Source organism: Saccostrea echinata, unplaced genomic scaffold (genome assembly GCF_033153115.1).
Source record: "Saccostrea echinata isolate AGI-Se365-2 ecotype Australia unplaced genomic scaffold, CSIRO_AGI_Sech_v1 ptg000057l, whole genome shotgun sequence".
Classification (NCBI taxonomy): domain Eukaryota; kingdom Metazoa; phylum Mollusca; class Bivalvia; order Ostreida; family Ostreidae; genus Saccostrea; species Saccostrea echinata.
In genome coordinates, this window is record NW_026889806.1 from 5,443,273 (window position 1) to 5,464,363 (window position 21,091).

General features: G+C 32.7%; 1 protein-coding gene across 1 annotated transcript in view; it reads right to left on the reverse strand.

Annotated features, from left to right (window-relative positions):
• Positions 1-1,718: 1,718 nt before the first annotated feature.
• The window catches only part of LOC133174080 (CD109 antigen-like), a 44,155-nt gene continuing 24,782 nt past the window's right edge, over positions 1,719-21,091 (reverse strand). Inside the window, exons 19-37 of the mRNA XM_061309121.1 lie at positions 19,689-19,815; positions 18,916-19,033; positions 18,517-18,630; positions 13,632-13,742; positions 13,157-13,285; positions 12,804-12,942; positions 12,449-12,625; positions 12,163-12,244; positions 9,845-10,001; positions 6,226-6,303; positions 3,726-3,900; positions 3,405-3,613; positions 3,123-3,284; positions 2,955-3,017; positions 2,735-2,844; positions 2,495-2,648; positions 2,272-2,374; positions 1,930-2,029; positions 1,719-1,794 (exon numbers count right to left, since the gene is read on the reverse strand). Of these exons, the coding sequence (XP_061165105.1) occupies positions 1,758-1,794; positions 1,930-2,029; positions 2,272-2,374; positions 2,495-2,648; positions 2,735-2,844; positions 2,955-3,017; positions 3,123-3,284; positions 3,405-3,613; positions 3,726-3,900; positions 6,226-6,303; positions 9,845-10,001; positions 12,163-12,244; positions 12,449-12,625; positions 12,804-12,942; positions 13,157-13,285; positions 13,632-13,742; positions 18,517-18,630; positions 18,916-19,033; positions 19,689-19,815 (2,345 nt within the window). The 3' untranslated portion in view covers positions 1,719-1,757. The remainder of the gene's footprint in view (positions 1,795-1,929; positions 2,030-2,271; positions 2,375-2,494; positions 2,649-2,734; positions 2,845-2,954; positions 3,018-3,122; positions 3,285-3,404; positions 3,614-3,725; positions 3,901-6,225; positions 6,304-9,844; positions 10,002-12,162; positions 12,245-12,448; positions 12,626-12,803; positions 12,943-13,156; positions 13,286-13,631; positions 13,743-18,516; positions 18,631-18,915; positions 19,034-19,688; positions 19,816-21,091) is intronic.

Here is a 21,091-nt window from a genome sequence, read left to right on the forward strand (position 1 = left end):
ATAAATTTGAATAACCATACCTGTACTTGATTCCTAAACTTCATAAAAATCCTTACAAAGATACATAATGGGTTCCAGTAAATGTTCTACTAAGCCTCTTTCTCTACTCCTCGAAAAACAACGGTTAAGGAGAAACTTCAGGAGTACTGTACAACAATATATTCGAGAAATGGTGTTAATCAGACGTTGATACTTAAAATCCCCAAGGCGTACTCCTCCATTGCACATGATCCCACAACGGATGTATTTAGTCTGTGTTTGCTTTGCGTCAAATTTGTTTTGTTTCAATGGACCTTTGAGATTGAATACTGGTCCTTATCTTCATATATGATTCCATTCATATGTCTACTCGATATATCTAAGTTAATTTGAAATGAAAGATACCACAGAGTCTACCACATCTGTTTCATATTTGGATATTTTACTAGAAAAAGACGTTAATGGTTACCTAGCTAACAACAAAACATTATTATAAATGTAATGATTTCAACTTTTCTATCGTCAGCTTCCCTTAATCATGTAGCAATATCCTTATCAACTGCATATGGGGTTTATATCTCCCAGTTGATTATATACGCAAGAGCATGCTCCACCTACGAACAATTCTAAAAACGAGGCAAACTATTGACAAACAAGTTGCTGAAAATTAGGATATCAACAGTCTCGTTTAAAGTCATCAATTCACAAGTTCTATGGTCGATACAATTACCTTGTCAGCAAATACAGTCTATCATTAAGTCGAATGCTGACTGGCATTTTTCATACTAATTTTATGCCATTACATAAACAATAAATTGTCTATAGATTTTTCCGGTTGCCTGATTATGACAAAGATCATACGGCGGGTATGACCAGTCAACAGGGATTGCTCACTCCTCCATGGCACCTGATCCCACCTCTGTTTTTTTTAGAGGTCTGTGTTTGCTCTGCTCCCGAATTGTATTGTTTCAATGGACTTTGAGTTTGATTACTGTTCATTATCTCCATATTTCATGCATTATTTCAAACTGCAATGCATTTAAAAGAAGAAAAATAGAACGAATATTGAAATTAGCCCTAAAAAATTGTTGGTTGATGTGTGTTCCTAAGTTCTAATCAACAGACGTTGATTATCTGCACTGTAAACTTGCATATATTTGCGAGGTAAAATTATGCAATTTCTATGTAACAGAGTGTTCGCCTTGGGGTTATTTTGCGGAAATAAAGAATTGTCAAAAATTATTTTTTTTATTGTTTATTACTGTACTGTATTTGAAACCACTTATGTGATGACAAATTTTACAAAATTTTACTCTGCGCCAAATCTGCAATAATTTTCTCCAGGGATACACCTCCATGTTTGAAGCATCTTTTCAAACTTTTAAGCATTATACAAGAGGATTTTTACTACCTATGGTTGAACCAAATCAAAAAATGACGCTCATCTCTTATGTGTGTAATTATTATAATTATTTTTTCTTGATCTATCTACTTTATACATATGAGAATGCATATAATAATGATTTTTACGGTATATACATGCCTCTGTAGGTATAATTTTATACTGTATATAAAACAAATGTTACTCTATATTGAAGTCAGCTGATGATTTAATACAGAGAAAGAATAAATTCAGCTTGTGTGTATTTTAGTATAATTTAACTTAATATAAAATGACAAAGTAAGAATACTGGCAACCTTTATACATTTTAAGCATTGTAGCTGAATTTTTACTTTATTACAAGGATTTCACTTCTAGCTTCGAGTAGTGGAAACAATTATTGCACCAATGTGTCGATTGCCATATTTATAAGACTGAAAAACAGTAAGAAATAAAATTAGTTGAAATACTTTTAAAATCAAAATGTTTTCCAAATTGTTAAACCTTTCAGCTGAAAACATGCATGTACGTTTAATATTCACTTGACCATGAAATTTATAACAATTTACCTTGTTTGCTTGTCTGCACAGAAGCATTCCCTACCACACACATCGCAAAGACCCGAGCCCGCCAAAACCTTTGACAAGTAAAATGTGGTAGCTTGATTCTCTGAAGGGAAAAAAGTATATATATATATATATATATATATATATATATATATATATATATATATATATATATATATATATATATATATATATATATATACTTGTATCTTTTTCATTTTTGTTGTAAAGCTTCTGAAGATATAATGAAAGGTCTAATGCTTTACTGTGGTTTTTCGTGTTTTTCTTCTTTATTTTATATAGCGGTAACATTAAATATCAATAGAATGATCCATCACTACTTACTAGGTTCGTAATAATCATAGAGTCTAATGACAGATGGCTGCTTCTCTGCTACTTTATCCGTGTTGGCCATGTATACAGAGGCACACTGGGCCTGACTGTCAAACTAAACGACAATAAAAGGATGTGATACATGTACATCAACTTTTCAAAAAAAAAAATTATTCACTCTTTAAAAACATTTCCATTGGTATGCAAAATTAGAAAAAAAATACAAGAGACATACCTCGTCAAAATATAAGGATAATTTCCTATGACCCATCTCATTACGTTTGTACATGGGAGCTTTAGAAGTATCCAGTGTATCCAGATCGGGCGACATACCAGAGGGTATTCCGATATCCATCATAGACATTCCGGAATGACCTTCCTTAAGCCATCTTGAAGAGAAATATACATATGCGTAATTAAAGCTTAATTGATAAATTGAGAATGTTATTTCAATTATCTTCACTTTCTTAACTACCTTCCACAAATTTTTACTGTGAACCCTTTTTGTGTTTCATCGGTAAGTGTCACATTAACGTCAAAAGAAGAAGCTTCAATGTCGTCATTAATGTTGAAGTACGTTGATATCTATGAAAGAAATATAGCACGGAATTGTAAGAAAGAATCAGATAGGTAGTTATATTATTATTTACATGCATATGTATGATTTGAAGGCAATAAAAATGCTATTCTTGAACCTCAGCTAAAGCTACGCCGGATCCCTCCGCCATGACCTCAAGGTTTTTCACTTCCAAGGGAATCTATATGAATGTGAAAATATATTATGCAACCATAACATGCTCAAATACTAATAACATATTGAATATTCTTTTTCAAAAGCAATACTATATCACAGTTGTACACACGTCTGTGGTCTGGAGAATGAGGGCGTTGTCTTGAGTAACTTTAAATTCGTGCTGGAATGATGCACCTGGTGTTTTGCTTGTCAGTCTCACTCGCATGCTCAAGGTTGGGTAGTATACCATTGTAGCAAATTCTGCTAAAGCCTGCAGCGCCACGATAGTGTCCTATAAAGGGAAAATAGGTGCATCAGGTGAAAAACGTCACTTTTCTTTATTCGTCAAGTTTGTCTTTGAAATGTGAACAGATATGTGGTAAATACATTAAAATTTAACGTAAATCATTACTTGTGTTGACGCAAATCCTCCTCCAGGGTTACGCTGGGAGGTAATCCACTTGAGAACAGGTAACCCTCCTTCTAAGTCTTTATTTATTGCCAGACCCAAAAGAGCATATGCTGTGGTTTCTATATCAACTGCCTTGGCCTGGTCTTTAAGAGGAGCCCATCCCTTCCACTGGTTGTCAGTCTCTGGTTTGGACCAATGTTTTAGTCCATCTGTTCAAAGACGTGTGGATAAAATTGCAAAAAACTGAATAGCTACAATTGTGTTAATATGTGCTTTCTTTGTACTTTTTGTTTGAATTCACTTCAACGATCAAACATATACCTTTCTCATTTGCTTTATCATTGAGTTTGTTAGTCACTTCGTTGACTCTTGAGCTGTTACTTATTATTAAGGCGTATCTAACGAGGGCTAATTCGTATACATCATCCATTAGATCTATATCATTTTCCAGGTAGGTCCTTGCTTTCTGTATTGCTTTACTTGTCAACTTCGACACCTGTTTATTTACAAACTGGACGTTAATAACATAAATACTTGTAAAGTAATCTATCGGATAGCTAAAGATATTTATCATATACCCAACTGTGTATCATTCAGTTTCACTTGAATTAACGTAATCACATTACGGTGAGATCCGACTTTCCGAATGTGGTTTTCTGATTCCATATCACCTCTCTCTGAAACTGATTATGTAGTACACAGTATACATGACGTTTTTAATTACGTTTCAAATAGTTCCTTAAAAAGGGTTTTGTTTAATGAAAAAAGGGTAATTGATCCAAAAAGTTCTCTTTTATAATATTTTTGCTAATTAAAGAGGGGTATATAATAAATTTATTATTATAACAGTAACGTGATCGGAAGAACTGTATCACATCTAGTTGATCGACAGGCGCAGAGCATCGTTTGATCTGATGAGCCGCGCCTGTCAACTCGACGTGATACGGCTCTTCGGATCAAGATACTGTTATAATGATATATATTTATTTGGGATGTCAACGAGTACCCGGTTAACTGGGTACTCGATCGGACGTCCGAGAATCGAATACTAAAATCGATAATCGGTTATTCGGATGTATTTTTTTTTTTTTATTTCAAAGAATAAAGTAATTTTGTTTTTATCAAAAACTTATCAAAAAATGCAACTTAAAAATGAATTGTCCATGTTTACCTTGTAATTAGCGTCACCCACACCTGTTAATACCCGTTATTGTCTGTGGCTGTGTACTTGTTTATACAGTAATTACCGTGACCAATCACCTGGTACACAGCTGTTATCACCTCTTGTGGCCCGTTATTTTTTGGATGGCTTTAATGATAAGTAATTAATGAACATCGTTTAATTAGGGTTTATTATCCTAAAATAATTAGTTCGCATACAGTAGCGAATTCGGACTTAAAAAGAAATGTCGCTACCACTTTAAAAAAGTGGAAAAAAAAACAGTAGGAAAGAACTAAAATTTTAAAAATGTTTAAAATTAGCTCTCAAAGTTAACATAGCGTATATTGGGAAACATTCAATATTCATGTATTAAACAATAAATTAAATACATTGAATAATATACGTCTAGCGATCTCGACACTATCTCTTTCTTTAAAAACAATTTCTTGCGCTTGTCTAATCATTGCAAAGCTGCGTTACAAATTCTCTTCCTCTTGCGTTGATCAAATCGTTTTCCTTAACAAAAACTATAAACCATTTCTAATTATTGATGTATTAATTGTTGCATTTTTTGTTATTTGATAAATCAATTTAGTACAAAAAATCATTTTCGTTTTGCTTGATGTTTGTGTAAAAACATAGAAAACGTTAAGAAAATCATCGATGGGGTTAAACAGGGGGCTTAACAGCTCTCAATAAAATTAACACATTTGTATTTTACAGTTTTTTCGAGTACCCGGGTACTCGATCGGAAAATCGTCCGAGTAACCGATTATCAAATATTGACCGATTTGACATCCCTAATATTTATCTACCAATATTACACGGAACTAAACTTATGTCATGTAAAAATTTCTATTCGAAGATCAATGAAAAGTGTGAATAGTATCAAATAGATATGAAGTAAGTTTGCTAGTGGATTTACTATCTAGAAATTTAAACTTGATAAACTTCTTTCCTCAATTTCTTGACCTATTGTTCTATTCAAAGTTAATTTTTGAAGTCAAATATGCAGGACTCTAAGTGGCCTCTAAGATTTAGGCGCCAGATGGCGCCTTATCCAAAAAAAATTAGTCGCCATTGCACATTTTTAGTCGCCAGGCAATTTTTCTAAGGCGATAACTTTAAAGGTAAATAGAATGTAGGGACCCATGACGTCCCTAAGAAAACATGACATGTTCATTGCTAAAAATAATTTCCTCTAGTTTTAAATTTCTTTTTGCTTTTTCAGACAAAATTTTAAAAATGTGAAAATTTCCGGAATTCGAGGATCGCCAAGTCAATTTAAAATGGTCGCCAATTTGGCGACTTGTGGAAAAATTTTAGGCGCCAATCAAAAATTTTAGGAGCCATGGCGATTAAATTAGTCGCCAATTAGAGCCCTGATATGAATGGAGTCAGTGGAAGTTGTTTGACTACTCAGCGAGTGTTCTCGAAAGTTGATGTCATTAAAGCAAACGGCTGACTCTGTTAACGATTTGGTATAGGATAATTAGGAGAAATAGTACCACATTTATTAATTACTTTTAGAAACCTGCCGAAGTTTGATGAGCTCAGAACACATTCGTGTATAAACTAATTGTCAATATCTATTTTTTCACTAACATGTGAGCCATTCAAAAACCAGAAGATTTTGAGTCGATAAAAATAAAGACATACCCCTTTTATGATCTCGGCTTCTTTGAGAGCAATAAGAGAAAACGCAGCGAGAGGCCTCTCGCCTGCTGCTGAACCACCCTTTAATATATAAATTAAATATTTGTAGTTTCTTTAAGAAAAGAATATAATAGCTACCCAATTTATACGGTATAAACAGGGAAGGGGGCGTTAACGCTTTATAAACCACGACTAAAAAAGGTAAAATGCTCCAACCCAGTTTATATCGCATAAATTCGGTAGCTATTGATTTTTTTCTTATCATATAATTTTCATTCATTTGATGTCAGAAAAAAAATGATTGCCCTTAAAATGACTTCAAATTGTACCCTCTCTCTCTCTCTCTCTATATATATATATACACATATAAATCAATATTTTTTTCAAATAAACTCCGAAACGCCTGCACCAGAGTTCAAACTTATTCCTTTAAGAATACACTATGTATGAGGTGATGTCCGTAAACTATATTTAGATTTCAATCGCATAGTAATTATCTTAAAGTAAATTAAAAGTTTACTTTCATTTTCGGTAAACAGTCCTAAAATAGCAATAAAAGAGAGTATGGTGGTGGCGGATCTAAGTTACTGGCGATTTTTAATGAAACTGACAACAAGCAATTGTATATTTATTTCATAAGACGTCATTAATGAATTATTCGATCAAAACTTGATTTAAATGATATAAAAGAAATAAGTTTTGAATTGATTAAAAAGCAAAATGTGCAAATCGTTTTCTTAATTCACTGATCTTAATCTTGATGGAAATTTCTAGAACATCATATGACATCGAGCCTAATGTTAAAAAATAAAACGAAGCGATTATTACTGCATGAATATAAAAACGTTTGGTGTGAATGGGCATTGAAATAATGGTAGAGCAATTGAAAACACTATAAGTTGTGAATATATTTATATATCCAAAAATTATTGGTAGGATAATACTAATAAATTTATCAGTAAAATGTGCATATTCGCTATTGAGAGCATCATGACAACGAACCCCCCAAGTACAGTTTATATTTCGTTATAAACTTAATTACATGTAAAGAGAAAATGACAATTAATGAGTATGGTATTGTTCAAATATAACTAAAGCTGTTAAAAGTTTTTGCTCTAATCAATACATTTCAGCGTTTTTATGTCCCCGTATCGAAGATTCGGGGTTATATAGTTTTTGCCCTGTCCGCAAAAACCTTAACATTGTCCATAACCTTTAATTGGTTGGAGCTATGGCTTTCATATTTCACGTGTGTATTCCTTGTGACAAGACCTTTCTTAAGCTTTGGGTACCATCATATTTGATCTTTTGACCTTGGAGTTTGTCCAACTTTTGCAAAATTTTACCCAACTTTAACTTTGCCCATAACTTTTGAACAATTGACGCAAGGGCTTTTACACTCTACACGTGTAATAGTTGTGACAAGACCTTCCTTTGGATATCAACAACTTTGACTTTTTGACCTTGACCTAGGAGTTTGACCTACTTTAAAAAACATTATCTTGGCCATAACTTTTGAACAATTGGTGCTAGTGCTTTCATAATTCACATGTGTAATCCTTGTGACAAGACCTTCCTTTGGATACCAACAACTTTGACCCTTTTACCTTGACTTAGGAGTTTGTCCTACTTTTAGAAAACTTTAATCTTGGTCATAACTTTTGAATAGTTGGTGCTATGGCTTTCATATTTAACGTGTCTATTCTTTGTGACAAGACCTTCCTATGAATACCAACAATTGTAATCCATTGACCTTGACCTTGGCGTTTGACCTACCTTTGAAAAACTTTAACCTTGGCCATAACTTTTGAACAATTGGTGCTACAGCTTTCATATTTCACATGTGTATTTTTTGTGAGAAGGCCTTTCCTTGGGCACCTTTAATTTTGACCATTTAACCTTGATGTTTGACTTACTTTTGAAAAAACGTTAGCTTTTTAATATCTATTCAATGGTTGCTGCCAGGGCTTTCATGTTTCACAGGAATATTTCTCGAGACAAGACCTTACTTTGGGTACCAACATATCTGATTTGCATTAGAGAAACTTAAACTTTGCTATAAGTTGCAATACGGATGCATCATTTTTCACAAACAAATCTTGTTTTTCTTTCTGAAAAAAGTCTGTATCAAATACTAGGCCAATACCTAGGGTGTTAAAAGCTATTTTTTATTAAAAAAAATGTGCCGACGAAGTCTTTATCAGTAAACTGTGGATATTCGCTTCTTTTATCCTTGCTGGAAATGGAATAGAAGCACCCGTAGTATAATATCTATAACATAGTATAACAGGTGTCAAAAGAAGCCTCAATTAATGTCATTGTTATTTTTCAAGTTTTATAAAAAGGGAGGGGTGGGGGCGTATATCTACTTCTGCTCTGAAACTAACTACGTGACTTTGAACAAAATATTTCTTCCCGCTATAAGTCTGTAAAAAACTTTCACTAGAAACTATATTATATATTACTGGAATTGTTAGAATTCAATTCCCGCGTTTGCACGGGATTTCGTCTAGTATATATATATATATATATATATATATATATATATATATATATATATATATATATATATATATATATATATATATATATATATATATATATATATATATATAAATAAATAAATATATATATATATATATATATATATATATATATATATATATATATATATATATATATATATATATATATATATATATATATATATATATACATGTAGCTTGCCTACGTACAGTGAGGTCTCCAATTACGGGTTGTCTCAGTTCCGACTCATTTTATGTATTTTATGCCATATTGTTTAAATTGAAGCAAAGAAAAAGTGTTTTTAATAAGCAACAGATTTTCGAAAATCAACATTAACGTTTTTGTTCAATGCAGAAAGCCAAAAGTTGTAGTTCAACAATTATAGCTGCAAAGTATGGCACTTGCGTTCAGTTATATCTCAGAAATCATCCATAATTATTACTGCTCAAATTAATTTACACTGATTAATAAATCAAACTGTAGCAACAGTTCACATACCTCATGACATAGAACATATAAAAACTCAATATGCTCAATATTTAAAACCTAGTGACGTCAACGATTTATTCATTTTGAATGATAAAAGTATTCTCCAAGGAAAATGTAAAAAATAAAATTGTGTTTCCATTGCAAAAAGAAAAATCAGTTTATCCCCTCGCAACAACGTTGGAGAGGATACATTAACGCTCGAGTGTGTGTGCGTGTGGGGTGGGGGTGGGGGTTGAGTGAGTGGGTGCGTAACAAAAGTTAAGCAATGAAATATATGAAGATAACGAACAGTATTCAGACTCAAAAGTCCATCAAACAATACAAAATAGGAGCAGAGCAAACACGGACCTCCAAACATCAGAGGTGGGATCAGGTGCCATGGAGGAGTGAGCATCCCCTGCCGACTGGTTACACCCGCCGTGTCGACTTATAAGAGTGAAAAAAAATATGCAAGGGACTTTAAACAGCAAACGATCTCTCTCACCTTTCACACCTCTGTCCCCATAATTTAAAATTAGCAATCCTTTCTTTTAAAAAAAGCCCTCTGTCCCTGCTCTTTTCTTCTTTCATTATTGACACATGAGGACAATACTTTTCCTCGTATTACCTGCATTCTATTGTTTAGGACTCTGCCTGGTTCTCTAAATGTTCCATTTTCGTTCTGTTGAGAGACAAGCCACGTCACGGCTTTCTTTACGACATTCTCATCAATGGTGATAAAACCCAAAGCCTGAGAGAACGACTTCACGACAAAAGCAGTCAACCTGTAATTAAGTTCATTCTTCAACAAAAGGCCTTAATGGTCATCTGAGTATTACTTCAATTCAACAATTTAGAGGATCCACAGAGTAAAAAAACTGATAGATGAAGCTTTTTTGCCCAAAAGCCAAGAAATAGGATGATCAGGACCAACGCAATAATTAGTCTAGTATTTAGAAACAACTCATAAATAAAGTTCTAATTCCCCCATTTATCACCATGTGCTTCTGTACAATTTTAACCCCATATTGTAACTCCTCACATTGGCCTCTCTTGGTCTTTGAAGAACATAATAAGAAAAGTTATTTTTGTCTCATTTTTATTTATTTATTAAATATAACTACGTGATCATTAAAACCATGAAAGTAATTTTTGTATTATACAATAAAAATTATTGCATAATTTTCTTATTCTATTACACTTTCAGATACTTCATTTACAGTGACTTATTATCAAAAATGAATGCTAAGGGGAAGAACTTCTTTCAGTAGAATAAATGATTAATAGAACCCTGTTAGGGACCAGAACACTTAACCAAATGGTCCAGATGCTCAAAAATTTGGTAAAAATTTCCTTGCTTAAGAAAGGAAATTTTACTCTGTTTGCCTCAGATAGGCCCAGGAGCAGGGAAGCATTTCACAGAAACTTAGCATTTTACTATAGATTCAACATAGCCCTACCCTAACATCAGAGCCCATGACCTAGGGTCATGAAATTCACAAATTTGGAAGAAGTACCCTCATTATAACTATACAGTTGAAGACTTTCAAAGAATTAACACATTTTCACTATGTATCAATTATCAATAAATCCCTCCTCCTGAGAAACACCAGAACCCCTAACCCTGGGACCACAAAAGTGTTAAAAGTTTGTAAGTTCATCATAACTATGCACTTTGTTTATCTGCTCAATACTAAGGAGCAGATGCTCAACACTAAGGAGCAGACAACATTATATAATACAACTAATGCATTTTCACTATATTGTTAATAGAGCCCTATTCTTACACCAGAACATCTGACCCAGGGGCCAAGAATCTGACAATTCTGGAAGTAACAATCTTGCTCATCTTAACTATACAATATGTTTCTTTGCTCTACAACCAGGAGTAGAAAAGAATATTTTCAAAGAAATTATGCTTTTCACTATATAATCAAGAGACCCCCCCCTCCTTTCACCAGAACCACTAGACCGTGAATTTCAAAATTTTAGAAGAGGCACCCTTGCTTATCATAACCATGTACTTAGTTTGTTTAAATAATACCCAGCAGAGGAGCAGAAAAGATTTTCAAAGAATTAATGCAAATAAATCAATAGAATCCCGCCCTTATACCAGAACCCCTAATACAGGGTCCATGAAATTTACAATATTGGATGAGACAGCCATGCTCATCATAACTATATACTTAGTTTGTTTGTTTAATACCCAGGAACAGAGAAATAGATATTCAAAGAATTAATGCATTTTCACTATATTCAATAGAGCCCCACCCTAACACCAGAAAACCTGACCGAAGGGCCATGAAATTCATAATTTTGGAAGAGGCAGTCTTGTTCATCATAACTATGTACATGTTACTTTGTTCAATACCCAGGAGCAGAGAAGAAGATATTCAAAGAATTAATGTATTTGCACTATATAACCAATACAACCCCGCCCTTACACCAGAACCCCTGGTCCTGGGGCCATGGATTTCATTATTTTGGTTGACGACCCAATGCTTATTACAATTATGCCAACAGTCTGACTGTTTGATGTCCAGGGGAGCAGGGACCATGAAATTCACGATTTTTTCCCCTTACCCATAGATATAGATGCTATATGTCAAAATTGGTTCAAACTGGTTCAGAGAAGAAGTTGAAAATGTTGAAATGTTAACGGACAAAGGACGACGCACGTCGCTCGACGCACGATGACAGACAAACACGGATAGCAATAGGTCACTAGAGTGACTCAAATGCCATAATCTTTATAACTGAAGAAAGAAAAGCATCCCGATGGTCAAATCAGAACGAAAATATTCTTTTACCCACTCAACAAGTCCGTTAATAAAAGAGAGTTTAACATTTCTCATTTTTTATTAAAAAGACAGTGTTGCTTCAATTATTCTTTTGCATTTGAAATTTAGTCAAATTCGGATACAGGTAAATAAATCTGTTTCTTACCAAGTACTGCCTGAAGCGTCACTCTTTCCAAAAGCGCTGTATGATCCGTCAGCATGGACGTATGTCATTTGCCGCTGGTAACCTGACAAAAGTAAGTACAAATATCTGGATATATATATATATATATATATATATATATATATATATATATATATATATATATATATATATATATATATATATATATATATATATATATATATATATATATATATTAATAGGTATATAAAGAATAAGTAAATATTGATATGTATGTATTATATAAAGAATAAGTAAACAAATGAACCTTTGATCATGTATTCTTTAGCTTTCTTTTCTAGGTTTGGAGTGAGATTATTTGTGATTGTAAGATATTTCTGCACGAAGATATTTGGAGCAAAGTTCAGCATGTTTTGTTCTCCACATCCATATGGCATTCTCAGCAGGGAGTCTACTCCATTGATGGATGAACCCATCAAATCTCCTGAATGAGTGAAATATTAGATAACCAGAGACATCTATAAGTATAAGCTTTATGTCAATAATCGGGAAGATTCTATTATTATAAAAAAGGTTGCACATTCATAGCAAACAAAATTTACTAAAACCAGCCCCCTAAAAAAAAAGGAAAAAAGAAAATAAAACAACAACAACAAACAAACCAATAACTGATGCTCTGATACGCCTTGATCCGTTCACAGTGTTTGGTGGAAATGATATTGCAACATCTTCAGAGTATATTCCACTATTTCCAGTTTTTATCAACACAGGATTGTTAAATTCCTTCTCTACTCCCTCGGGCTAAAATAAATTTCATAAATACGTTTCCTTTATCCCATGTGTAAGTATTATGCTATGAATTATGGTTATCGTCTATATCAGATTATTTATTCTTTCCGTTCTTTTAGAGGTAGATAAAGAGAGGAAATACGTATATAAACATATCCAGGCTATATGTTTGATCAATTGACCCCCCCAAAAAAGGATTTTGAAATTGTGTAATTAATATTTCTACCTCCACTTTGAGAGTCCGAATAATGGCATCACTAGCACCTGTTGCGGTGGCGGTGATGTTAATCTTAAAATCACCAACCTCAGAAGGAATAATAGGAAAATATACAGGATAGATCTCCCCAGGTGCCATCTAAAAAGGCAAATGCAATACAATAAAGTACTTGCAAAAACGATGTGAGTAAAAAACAAATCACTGGTCATAAAAAAAGCCTTTTCTTGAAGAGGGAAAAGACGTCCAATGATGATAATATTAAGGATAGTCAAAAACTGAATTACTAAAAAACTGACTAAACAGCCTCTTCTGTTTAGATAAAAGTATTCAAAAATGGGATTTATTGACGTTTCCAGGTTGCTTTATACTGATTGCTACATATTTTAGTTGAAAGTAATTATAAATGATTTAAAGATACATGAATATTATAAATACATTGTATATTGTAGATTAAACACTAGACGTTAAGACACAATGTACATACATTGAATGTACGTCCTATTTTGGTTGGAAATCTCCCAGATTTGACTTGGTTGTCTTGTACGTAGGTCACAATGTTCTTGAAAGCTTCATTTTTATCAATAATAACGAGAACCTGAAAAGAGTAACCATGAAAAGATAGTTTAAAAATCACACAACTAATAAATGCAATTTACCTTATGAAATATCATTACGAAATGTGAACTTTCACATGAATATTGGTCATCCTGGATAGAGGTGACAAGGCATTGTCAAAATTATTTTTTTTTCAAACCAAATGTCTTTTAATTTTTTTTCGCCTTGCTTACTGCCTGTTTTTTATGTATAAAAATAACAATTTGTTTTTTTTATCACTAAGATGGTAAATCAATTCATAAACATTTTATATTTTCACTCATTGTATATTTTATATATTCAATCATTATTTGTTTTAACTTAATTACGTTTTCAACTGTGAAATACTTAAATATATCCATTGAATAAAATTGATAAATGTTATTGATAATAATTAATTTTGCAATGTGAAAATAACAACAAAACTCTTTGGTTAATAAGGGGAAAAAAGGACAAATTGTAAAAATTGTAAACTGTCCCACTCATAAAATAAATAAATTTAATATCCAACTACAAAACGCTGAATGTCTTTTGTTTCTTTTCAATAGTATTGTGCAGGTCAGAGAATGTTTTTGTGCCGTTGGATCATTTATTTAATCTGCTTCAAAAAATCGTACAATTTAATTCTTCTGTGCATAATTTGATTATAATTCAGAACAATTAGACACAGATTACTGGACTAAAATATTAAAAAATGAGTACAGACATGTATTTATTATGACACTTTTCTCAGGTATTGAGTACCAATGCTTTTTTCTCAAATAAAGCAAAGTGAACATAATTGGAATTTTAATTTACAGACTTACGAAATAAAAAATACACAAGAAAATGTTTGTTGGCCCTACCACTAGGCTACCATGATCAAGATAATCATATCAGAGTTAAAACATATATGCACCTGTGAATTTTGTTAAGTTGATAGTGCAGCAGGGTAAAATACACACTTTAAGATATTTCGAAGTTTTATATTAATTTTTCAAACGGCCCTTTTTCCTTTTCTTTTCTGGTCCACCTTATAATGGTACTTATACTTTGTTGATGTTTCTTTTTGAATAAATGTATTCTTTCAAAATTCGAAATAACCTTTTTCAACTTGAAAAAAAAAAAAAGATTCAAGAATAAAAAAAAATCTTTCTATTAAATCTTATTTACCTGAAACTGATGAGACAATTTGGTGTCAAAATGAACAACAGAAAAAAATATAGATACATTTAAGACTTGAAATGTACAATACTCTTATGATGTAGAAAAAAATGGTGATAACAATTGTTCCATGGTTTTGAATGTCTACTTGTTTTCAATTTGGTTCAACTGAATGAAATTATGATAACAAATTGCAAGATTAGTATAGAAAAAGGAAAAAATAAAGAATGTCTTTAAATGAAATATATGGAGATAACGAACAGTATTCAAGCTCAAAAGTCCATTAAATGATACAAAATAGGAGCAGAGCAAACACGGACCTCCAAAACATCAGAGGTGGGATCAGGTGCCATGGAGGAGTGAGCATCCCCTGTCGACATGTCACACCAGCCGTGTGCTCCTTGTCATGATCGGGAAATAACGGAAAAATCCGTGGACAATTCAGTGTGTAAATAATGGCGTAACAATTAGTATGAAAAAACGTCAGTCAGCATTTGACTCAATGGTAAATTGTATTTGCTGACAAGGTCATTGTATCGCCCATAGAACTTACGAAATGATGACTTTAAACAAGACTGCTGATGTTCTTGTTTCATCAACTTGTTTGTCAATAATTTACCTCGTTTCAGAAATTGTACATACGCAGAGCATACTCTTGCGTATCAAATCAACTGAGTGATTTAAACCCCGTATGTAGGTGATGAAGGTATATTGCTGCCTAAATAAGGGAAGTTGACGATCGAAAAGTTAAATTTATCACGTTTATCATAAAGCTTAATTTGTTGTTAAATTACCATTAACGTCTTTTTCAAGTGAAATATCCAAATATGAAACAGATGTGTCAGACTCTGTGGTATCTTTTATCTCAAGCTCACCGGGATGTATCGTATCGACATAAGAATGGAAATAACCATTGTTAATTGACAACACGTCGTCAATATATCTAAATGTCGAGTTGAAGGCCACAGCAAGTTTTTTCTTTTTTTCACGTATAAGATTTTGGACATATTTTGCTTCATATGAATACAAAAATGTCCTTATATAAATTTCTTTTACTATATTACATGTTTTTAAAATACAAAACAAAAAGTAACAACAGAAACCAAAACAACTGGAAAAAAATAATTCTCGTATTCTATGAATAGGCCTAATATCAGTATCAAATAGTATTTGCAAATCCCTGTAGGACTGTTTTAGCTTGGTTCATTATGACAACTTTAAAGCAGGTTCTGTCAACCTGAGTGCATCCGCCTCTGTACACTGGACCACTTCAAATTGTTGGATTTTCTGAGGAATAGAAAAAAGGAAAGTTGAGGACACTTTTGGAGAGACTCTAAGAGCAATCCAATAAATACTTGTAGGAATCAAATATCTGTGATCATGAGACATGCAAATTAAGAATCACTGCGATTTATAAATTATTATACCATAACTGGTGTTTTGATTTATATCCCAAAAAGGGGTGGCTAGGCCAAATTTAGTCCTTCTCGCCCATACATCGATTCTTTGTTGTTTGCAAAACTTTTATTTCAAAACTATAACATCTAAGACTGTGTTCCTTGTTGAGTTATGGACAACAAAGAGTGGGGCATCTGTAGGAATTCCCCTATTTTGCATTCTGGGGTCACACTATTTTTTAAGCTCCATTTACTAGAAAGTAATTTTCCTTATTAGGCCTACAGTGTCGACGTCATTTCTAGCTATTGACTTAAATTGTCCTCGTTTCTTTCCACACTAAATAAAAGAGAAAAAAACACCGGGATTATTGTATTTTCATAAACAAATCTTAAGAAATATTTTATTCTTATAATATTAAATTCTACACATATGTCATTCATAGTATTTTAACTGGTGTGAAAATGTAATCTAATGCACAATCTAAGTTTTGAAATTGTAATTTTCATGAAAATCGTATTAAAAATTCTTACAAGTCATGGAAGCGTGTCTTCTTAAAAATGCTTATACAAATTAATATTATGATACACAGATTTCATTTCCTAAAATAAAAACTTCATCCTGATGGCTAATTTTTATCCAAAAAAAAAAAAAATAGTGTAACAGTTACTCAAAAAATGGAATTTAAATTCACCTTTCGCTAAAACGTGTTCAAAAGCAGCAATATTTAAACTAACTTTTCTTTGGATCATTTTTAAGAAACTAGCTAGTATAAATATTAGTAGTTATATACCTGTCATTTTTGTCTATTTTCATAAAAAGCAAAATTGTGAAAAGTTACAATTAAATTGCCAAATAAAGCTACTTCAAGTAGCTAAAAAAAGCTACGGTAGGTAATCCAATCTACGTAGCTAAATGTACTGATTGTACTGGACCTGCATGATTGCAAAGAAAATTTGCAAATATAATTGCTTGTTTCGAATATGGAAACATTTTCCAAAGTCTAAATCTTGACAGCTTTATGTCATACCTGATAGCACGGATGCGAAATTTGATACGAAATGACTAATCATTATCTTACTACACAGCAAAAGGATTATACTATGTATTTACCTTCAACATTTCATGTGTTTTCGACTCTCCTCACGAATTTGTTTACATATTTTCGTTGCGCTTCACTTTGATTTTCTGTATTTTCTTCTGCTGGTCGTCTTCGCAAGGAGCTTGACGTTACGAGGATATTCATCCACTTTTAATATGATTATTCAATTTTACATCAAAACTCTATGGATACTAAATACAAATTTGATTCTTGGGACATAAGCTCAGCAAAAAGTTTCTAAGAATGTTATTTGATTATGTCTAAAGAAAGTCGAGACCGAATTCTTTCCGATGCATATTTATATATATATTTACATATAAAGCATCAAAATAAATCCCAAGTGTGTTCTGTAAAAAATAAACAAAAAACTGATAACAGTACCATTGAGGAAACAGATATCCCCTGTAGATCGGGAAACTATCAATTCTTCAATAAACTAGCTTTCATAAATATTCATGAGAGAGGTGATTATGTCATGAATATTTATTAAACTTAAAAAGTATTTCCGACCGTAAAACTGATGTTTCCATCTTTTATAGGGATGTTTTTACTATACCGGTTATTATTTATATTCCTCTATATGACACACTAACTAAAACATAATTTTTATGCACATTTTTATGCACATTTTACGCAATTAAACATTTCAAATTAAAGAACTAGAGAATCTAATTATGCTAATGAGCTCCAATGCAACAGCAATAGACTTGTGTCTGATTTTAAGGCCTCCGTCGAAAAATTCCCCTTCCCTAACTCAGACTTTTATTTCTTTTTGAATAAAGGAAATTCTCTTTATTAAAATAAATATTTTAAATGTTTCATGTGTGTGTCTATGTTCCCATGTTCGTTGTGACATCTAGAAACATGAACCACAAAGATGTTTCGATCTCAGCAATACGCTTTTTTAATTATTTAAGCTTCTTTAATAAAAATTTTCATAAGAATAACTGAATTAAAGAGTACAATTAATCAAGTAGAAACGCTTGTAATAAGATTCTTCTTTTTTAATATTTGATTTATTATTTTTTTTTTTTTTGCAAATAAGATTCCATTATTTTTTGCATGAAAATCTTGCAAATAAGATTCCATTATTTTTTGCATGAAATTCTTGAAAATAAGATTCCATTTTCCCTACCCTGATATCGTGATTCAGATAGTTAAAGACATTGGCCTGGAGGACCACCAGCTCCCCTCGCGTTACAAGGTATGGCATGGTCAAGCTCACAAAGAATGGTTGGAATACTTTAAGCTGCAACCAAATAACACTGATATAATTAGATAATGGTTTTTATCTAAAAATACAGTCTTTCATGAATCGAGGATAATAGAACGATACCTACATATTGTCATGTTTTGATTTGCAAAACTTACTCATCTCTTGTTAAATATTATTGAAAAATTAACACTAATCACGCAGAAAACTATATAATTTTGCAAATATATTCGAAAACGACAGGTGAAACATTTATATACAGCTATATATACAGGACAAACATGATGTTAACAGTTTAAAGACACCAGAAATATATCTCACATTAGCTTGAGTCGGGGTTAGACCCAATCCAGACTTAGGATTGACAGCAAAAGCTGTAGCGACCCAAGTAGTTATAGTATCAGGTACAGGAACACTGAGTGACGTCATACCGTCCGCGCTGTAAATATAATTAATTTTTCTAAATTAAATGCTAATTGTGTAAAAAAAATGGCTTTAGAAATAGGACTAATATTCCTTTTTCAATAAGTGCTTTAACAAGCGTTTAACGTACATAACCATGTTTAACTATGAAAAGACACACAAAATACATACAGATATATTAAAATGAGTGTAAAACCACCAGTATTTTGTTCAAAATTTGAAAAAAAAATGCTACTAAAGTTTAATAAATCATTCTCTTTTCTAATGTTCAAATTAAACCTTTGAAATTGATTAATTGATTGTGTGTTGTTTTACGTCATGTTCGAGAATTTTTAACTCATATATAGACGTCAACATATACCGGCGAAGGGCTTCAAATTTTGACCTTTACTCGACACTCAGGGCCAGTGAGGGATCTTTATCGTGCCTCGGTTTTAAGGTCTTATTCGAGGGACCCGCAACTTTCACTTCAAAGTGCCGAGCGCTTGGCGAAGGAACAGTTGTTACCTATTTTTCATCGACTTAGGTCAGTCGCGGCTGGGGCTCGAACCTACGACCTTCCGATCATGGAGCAAGCGCTCTACCGAATGAGCTACCTTGACAGTCTTCATCTTTGAGAAAAATTGAGTTCCATCTGTTATAAAGACTGGTATACATGAAACTTTACATACTCTAAAGTCTTATTCAGCCAAAGCCAGGTTTCTGGAAATAACCTTCGAACACGTGTTTCTGGCCCTATTGTCGAATGAAGCACTCTCCTCCCCGATCTCATCATTAAAGCTGCCATTTCCACGGGCCCTGCAAGATAATATGGTTAATTACAACATGCACGATTTTACTGCCTAGTCCTAGGATTCGCGCTTGATACTCAGTACACTATGCTCACTAACCAAACGCACGAATCAACTTCTCGAATTCAGTCACGCTTCATGATTGATACTCATAAAAGTCTCTGTTGAATGCACATGAATGACAAAACAAGACGTCTGTGAGCCAGTGCTCACTAATAATACCCCCGCTCTGATCTGATGTGAATATACAAGTTCAGTTATGGACAGGAAGTAAACAATGGATCTTTACAAAAACTGAATCCCAACATATGGCATACTTAAATAAAGAGTGTGCTAAGATTTCAAGCATCTCTGATGTGTAGTTGCTGAGAAAACTGAGACCAAAATTTGTTATGTATGGTAAACATATGGACAGACGCATGGATAAACAGGAAGTTGACATCGGATTCGTACAAAAATGAACCCCACCATATGGCATGCCCAAACAAAGAGTGTGCTAAAATTTCAAGCATCTGCAATGAGCAGTTGCTGAGAAAACTGCGACCAAAATTTGTTACGGACAGACAGACACACAGCTAGACGGACAGATAGACAGACAGACAGACAGATACACAAAGGTAAAACAGTATACCCCCTCTCCTTCGGAGCGAGGGTATAATTATTCAGCAGAACACACTGGTAATTCTGGTATATTTCATACACAATGTTACAAGACATGTATGCAACTCCTAAGAACAGAATTCTTAATACTTTCGATTTTCATTACTTGAACTCTTCAAATTAGAGGCGCGTTGATCGTCTGACTGAGGCAACCATGACGTAGCGGAGAATGCAAAAATCTGATTTTTAATGTTAAATGTATTTCACCACCTTTTTTGTTGGTTATTGTAGTTAGCTTTCTTGAAGTCGTATTGGCTGGGATTTCCATTATATGACTAATCGTCATGTTCTCTAATTGAATCTAGTCAGATTTAAACATTGTTTGCTTGACTTTATATCTTTATATCCCAGCCAATTAAATATTTGTACTGTACTGACGTTTTCGAGGCATGTACTTTATATTTTGTCTGTTTTCGTTATTTATTTGAATAAATGACATTTTCACTCATATAACGTTGTTTCTCTAATTTTAAAATATATGCGATTTAGCAAAAAATGAGCAGCAAATTGCCAGTTTTTTATTTGAGTTGTACATAGCAAAATTTGTGGATATAAATGTATTTGTCATTCCCATTAAAAAAATAGAACTAATACACATATGTGAGAGTGCGAAAGCCCTGAAT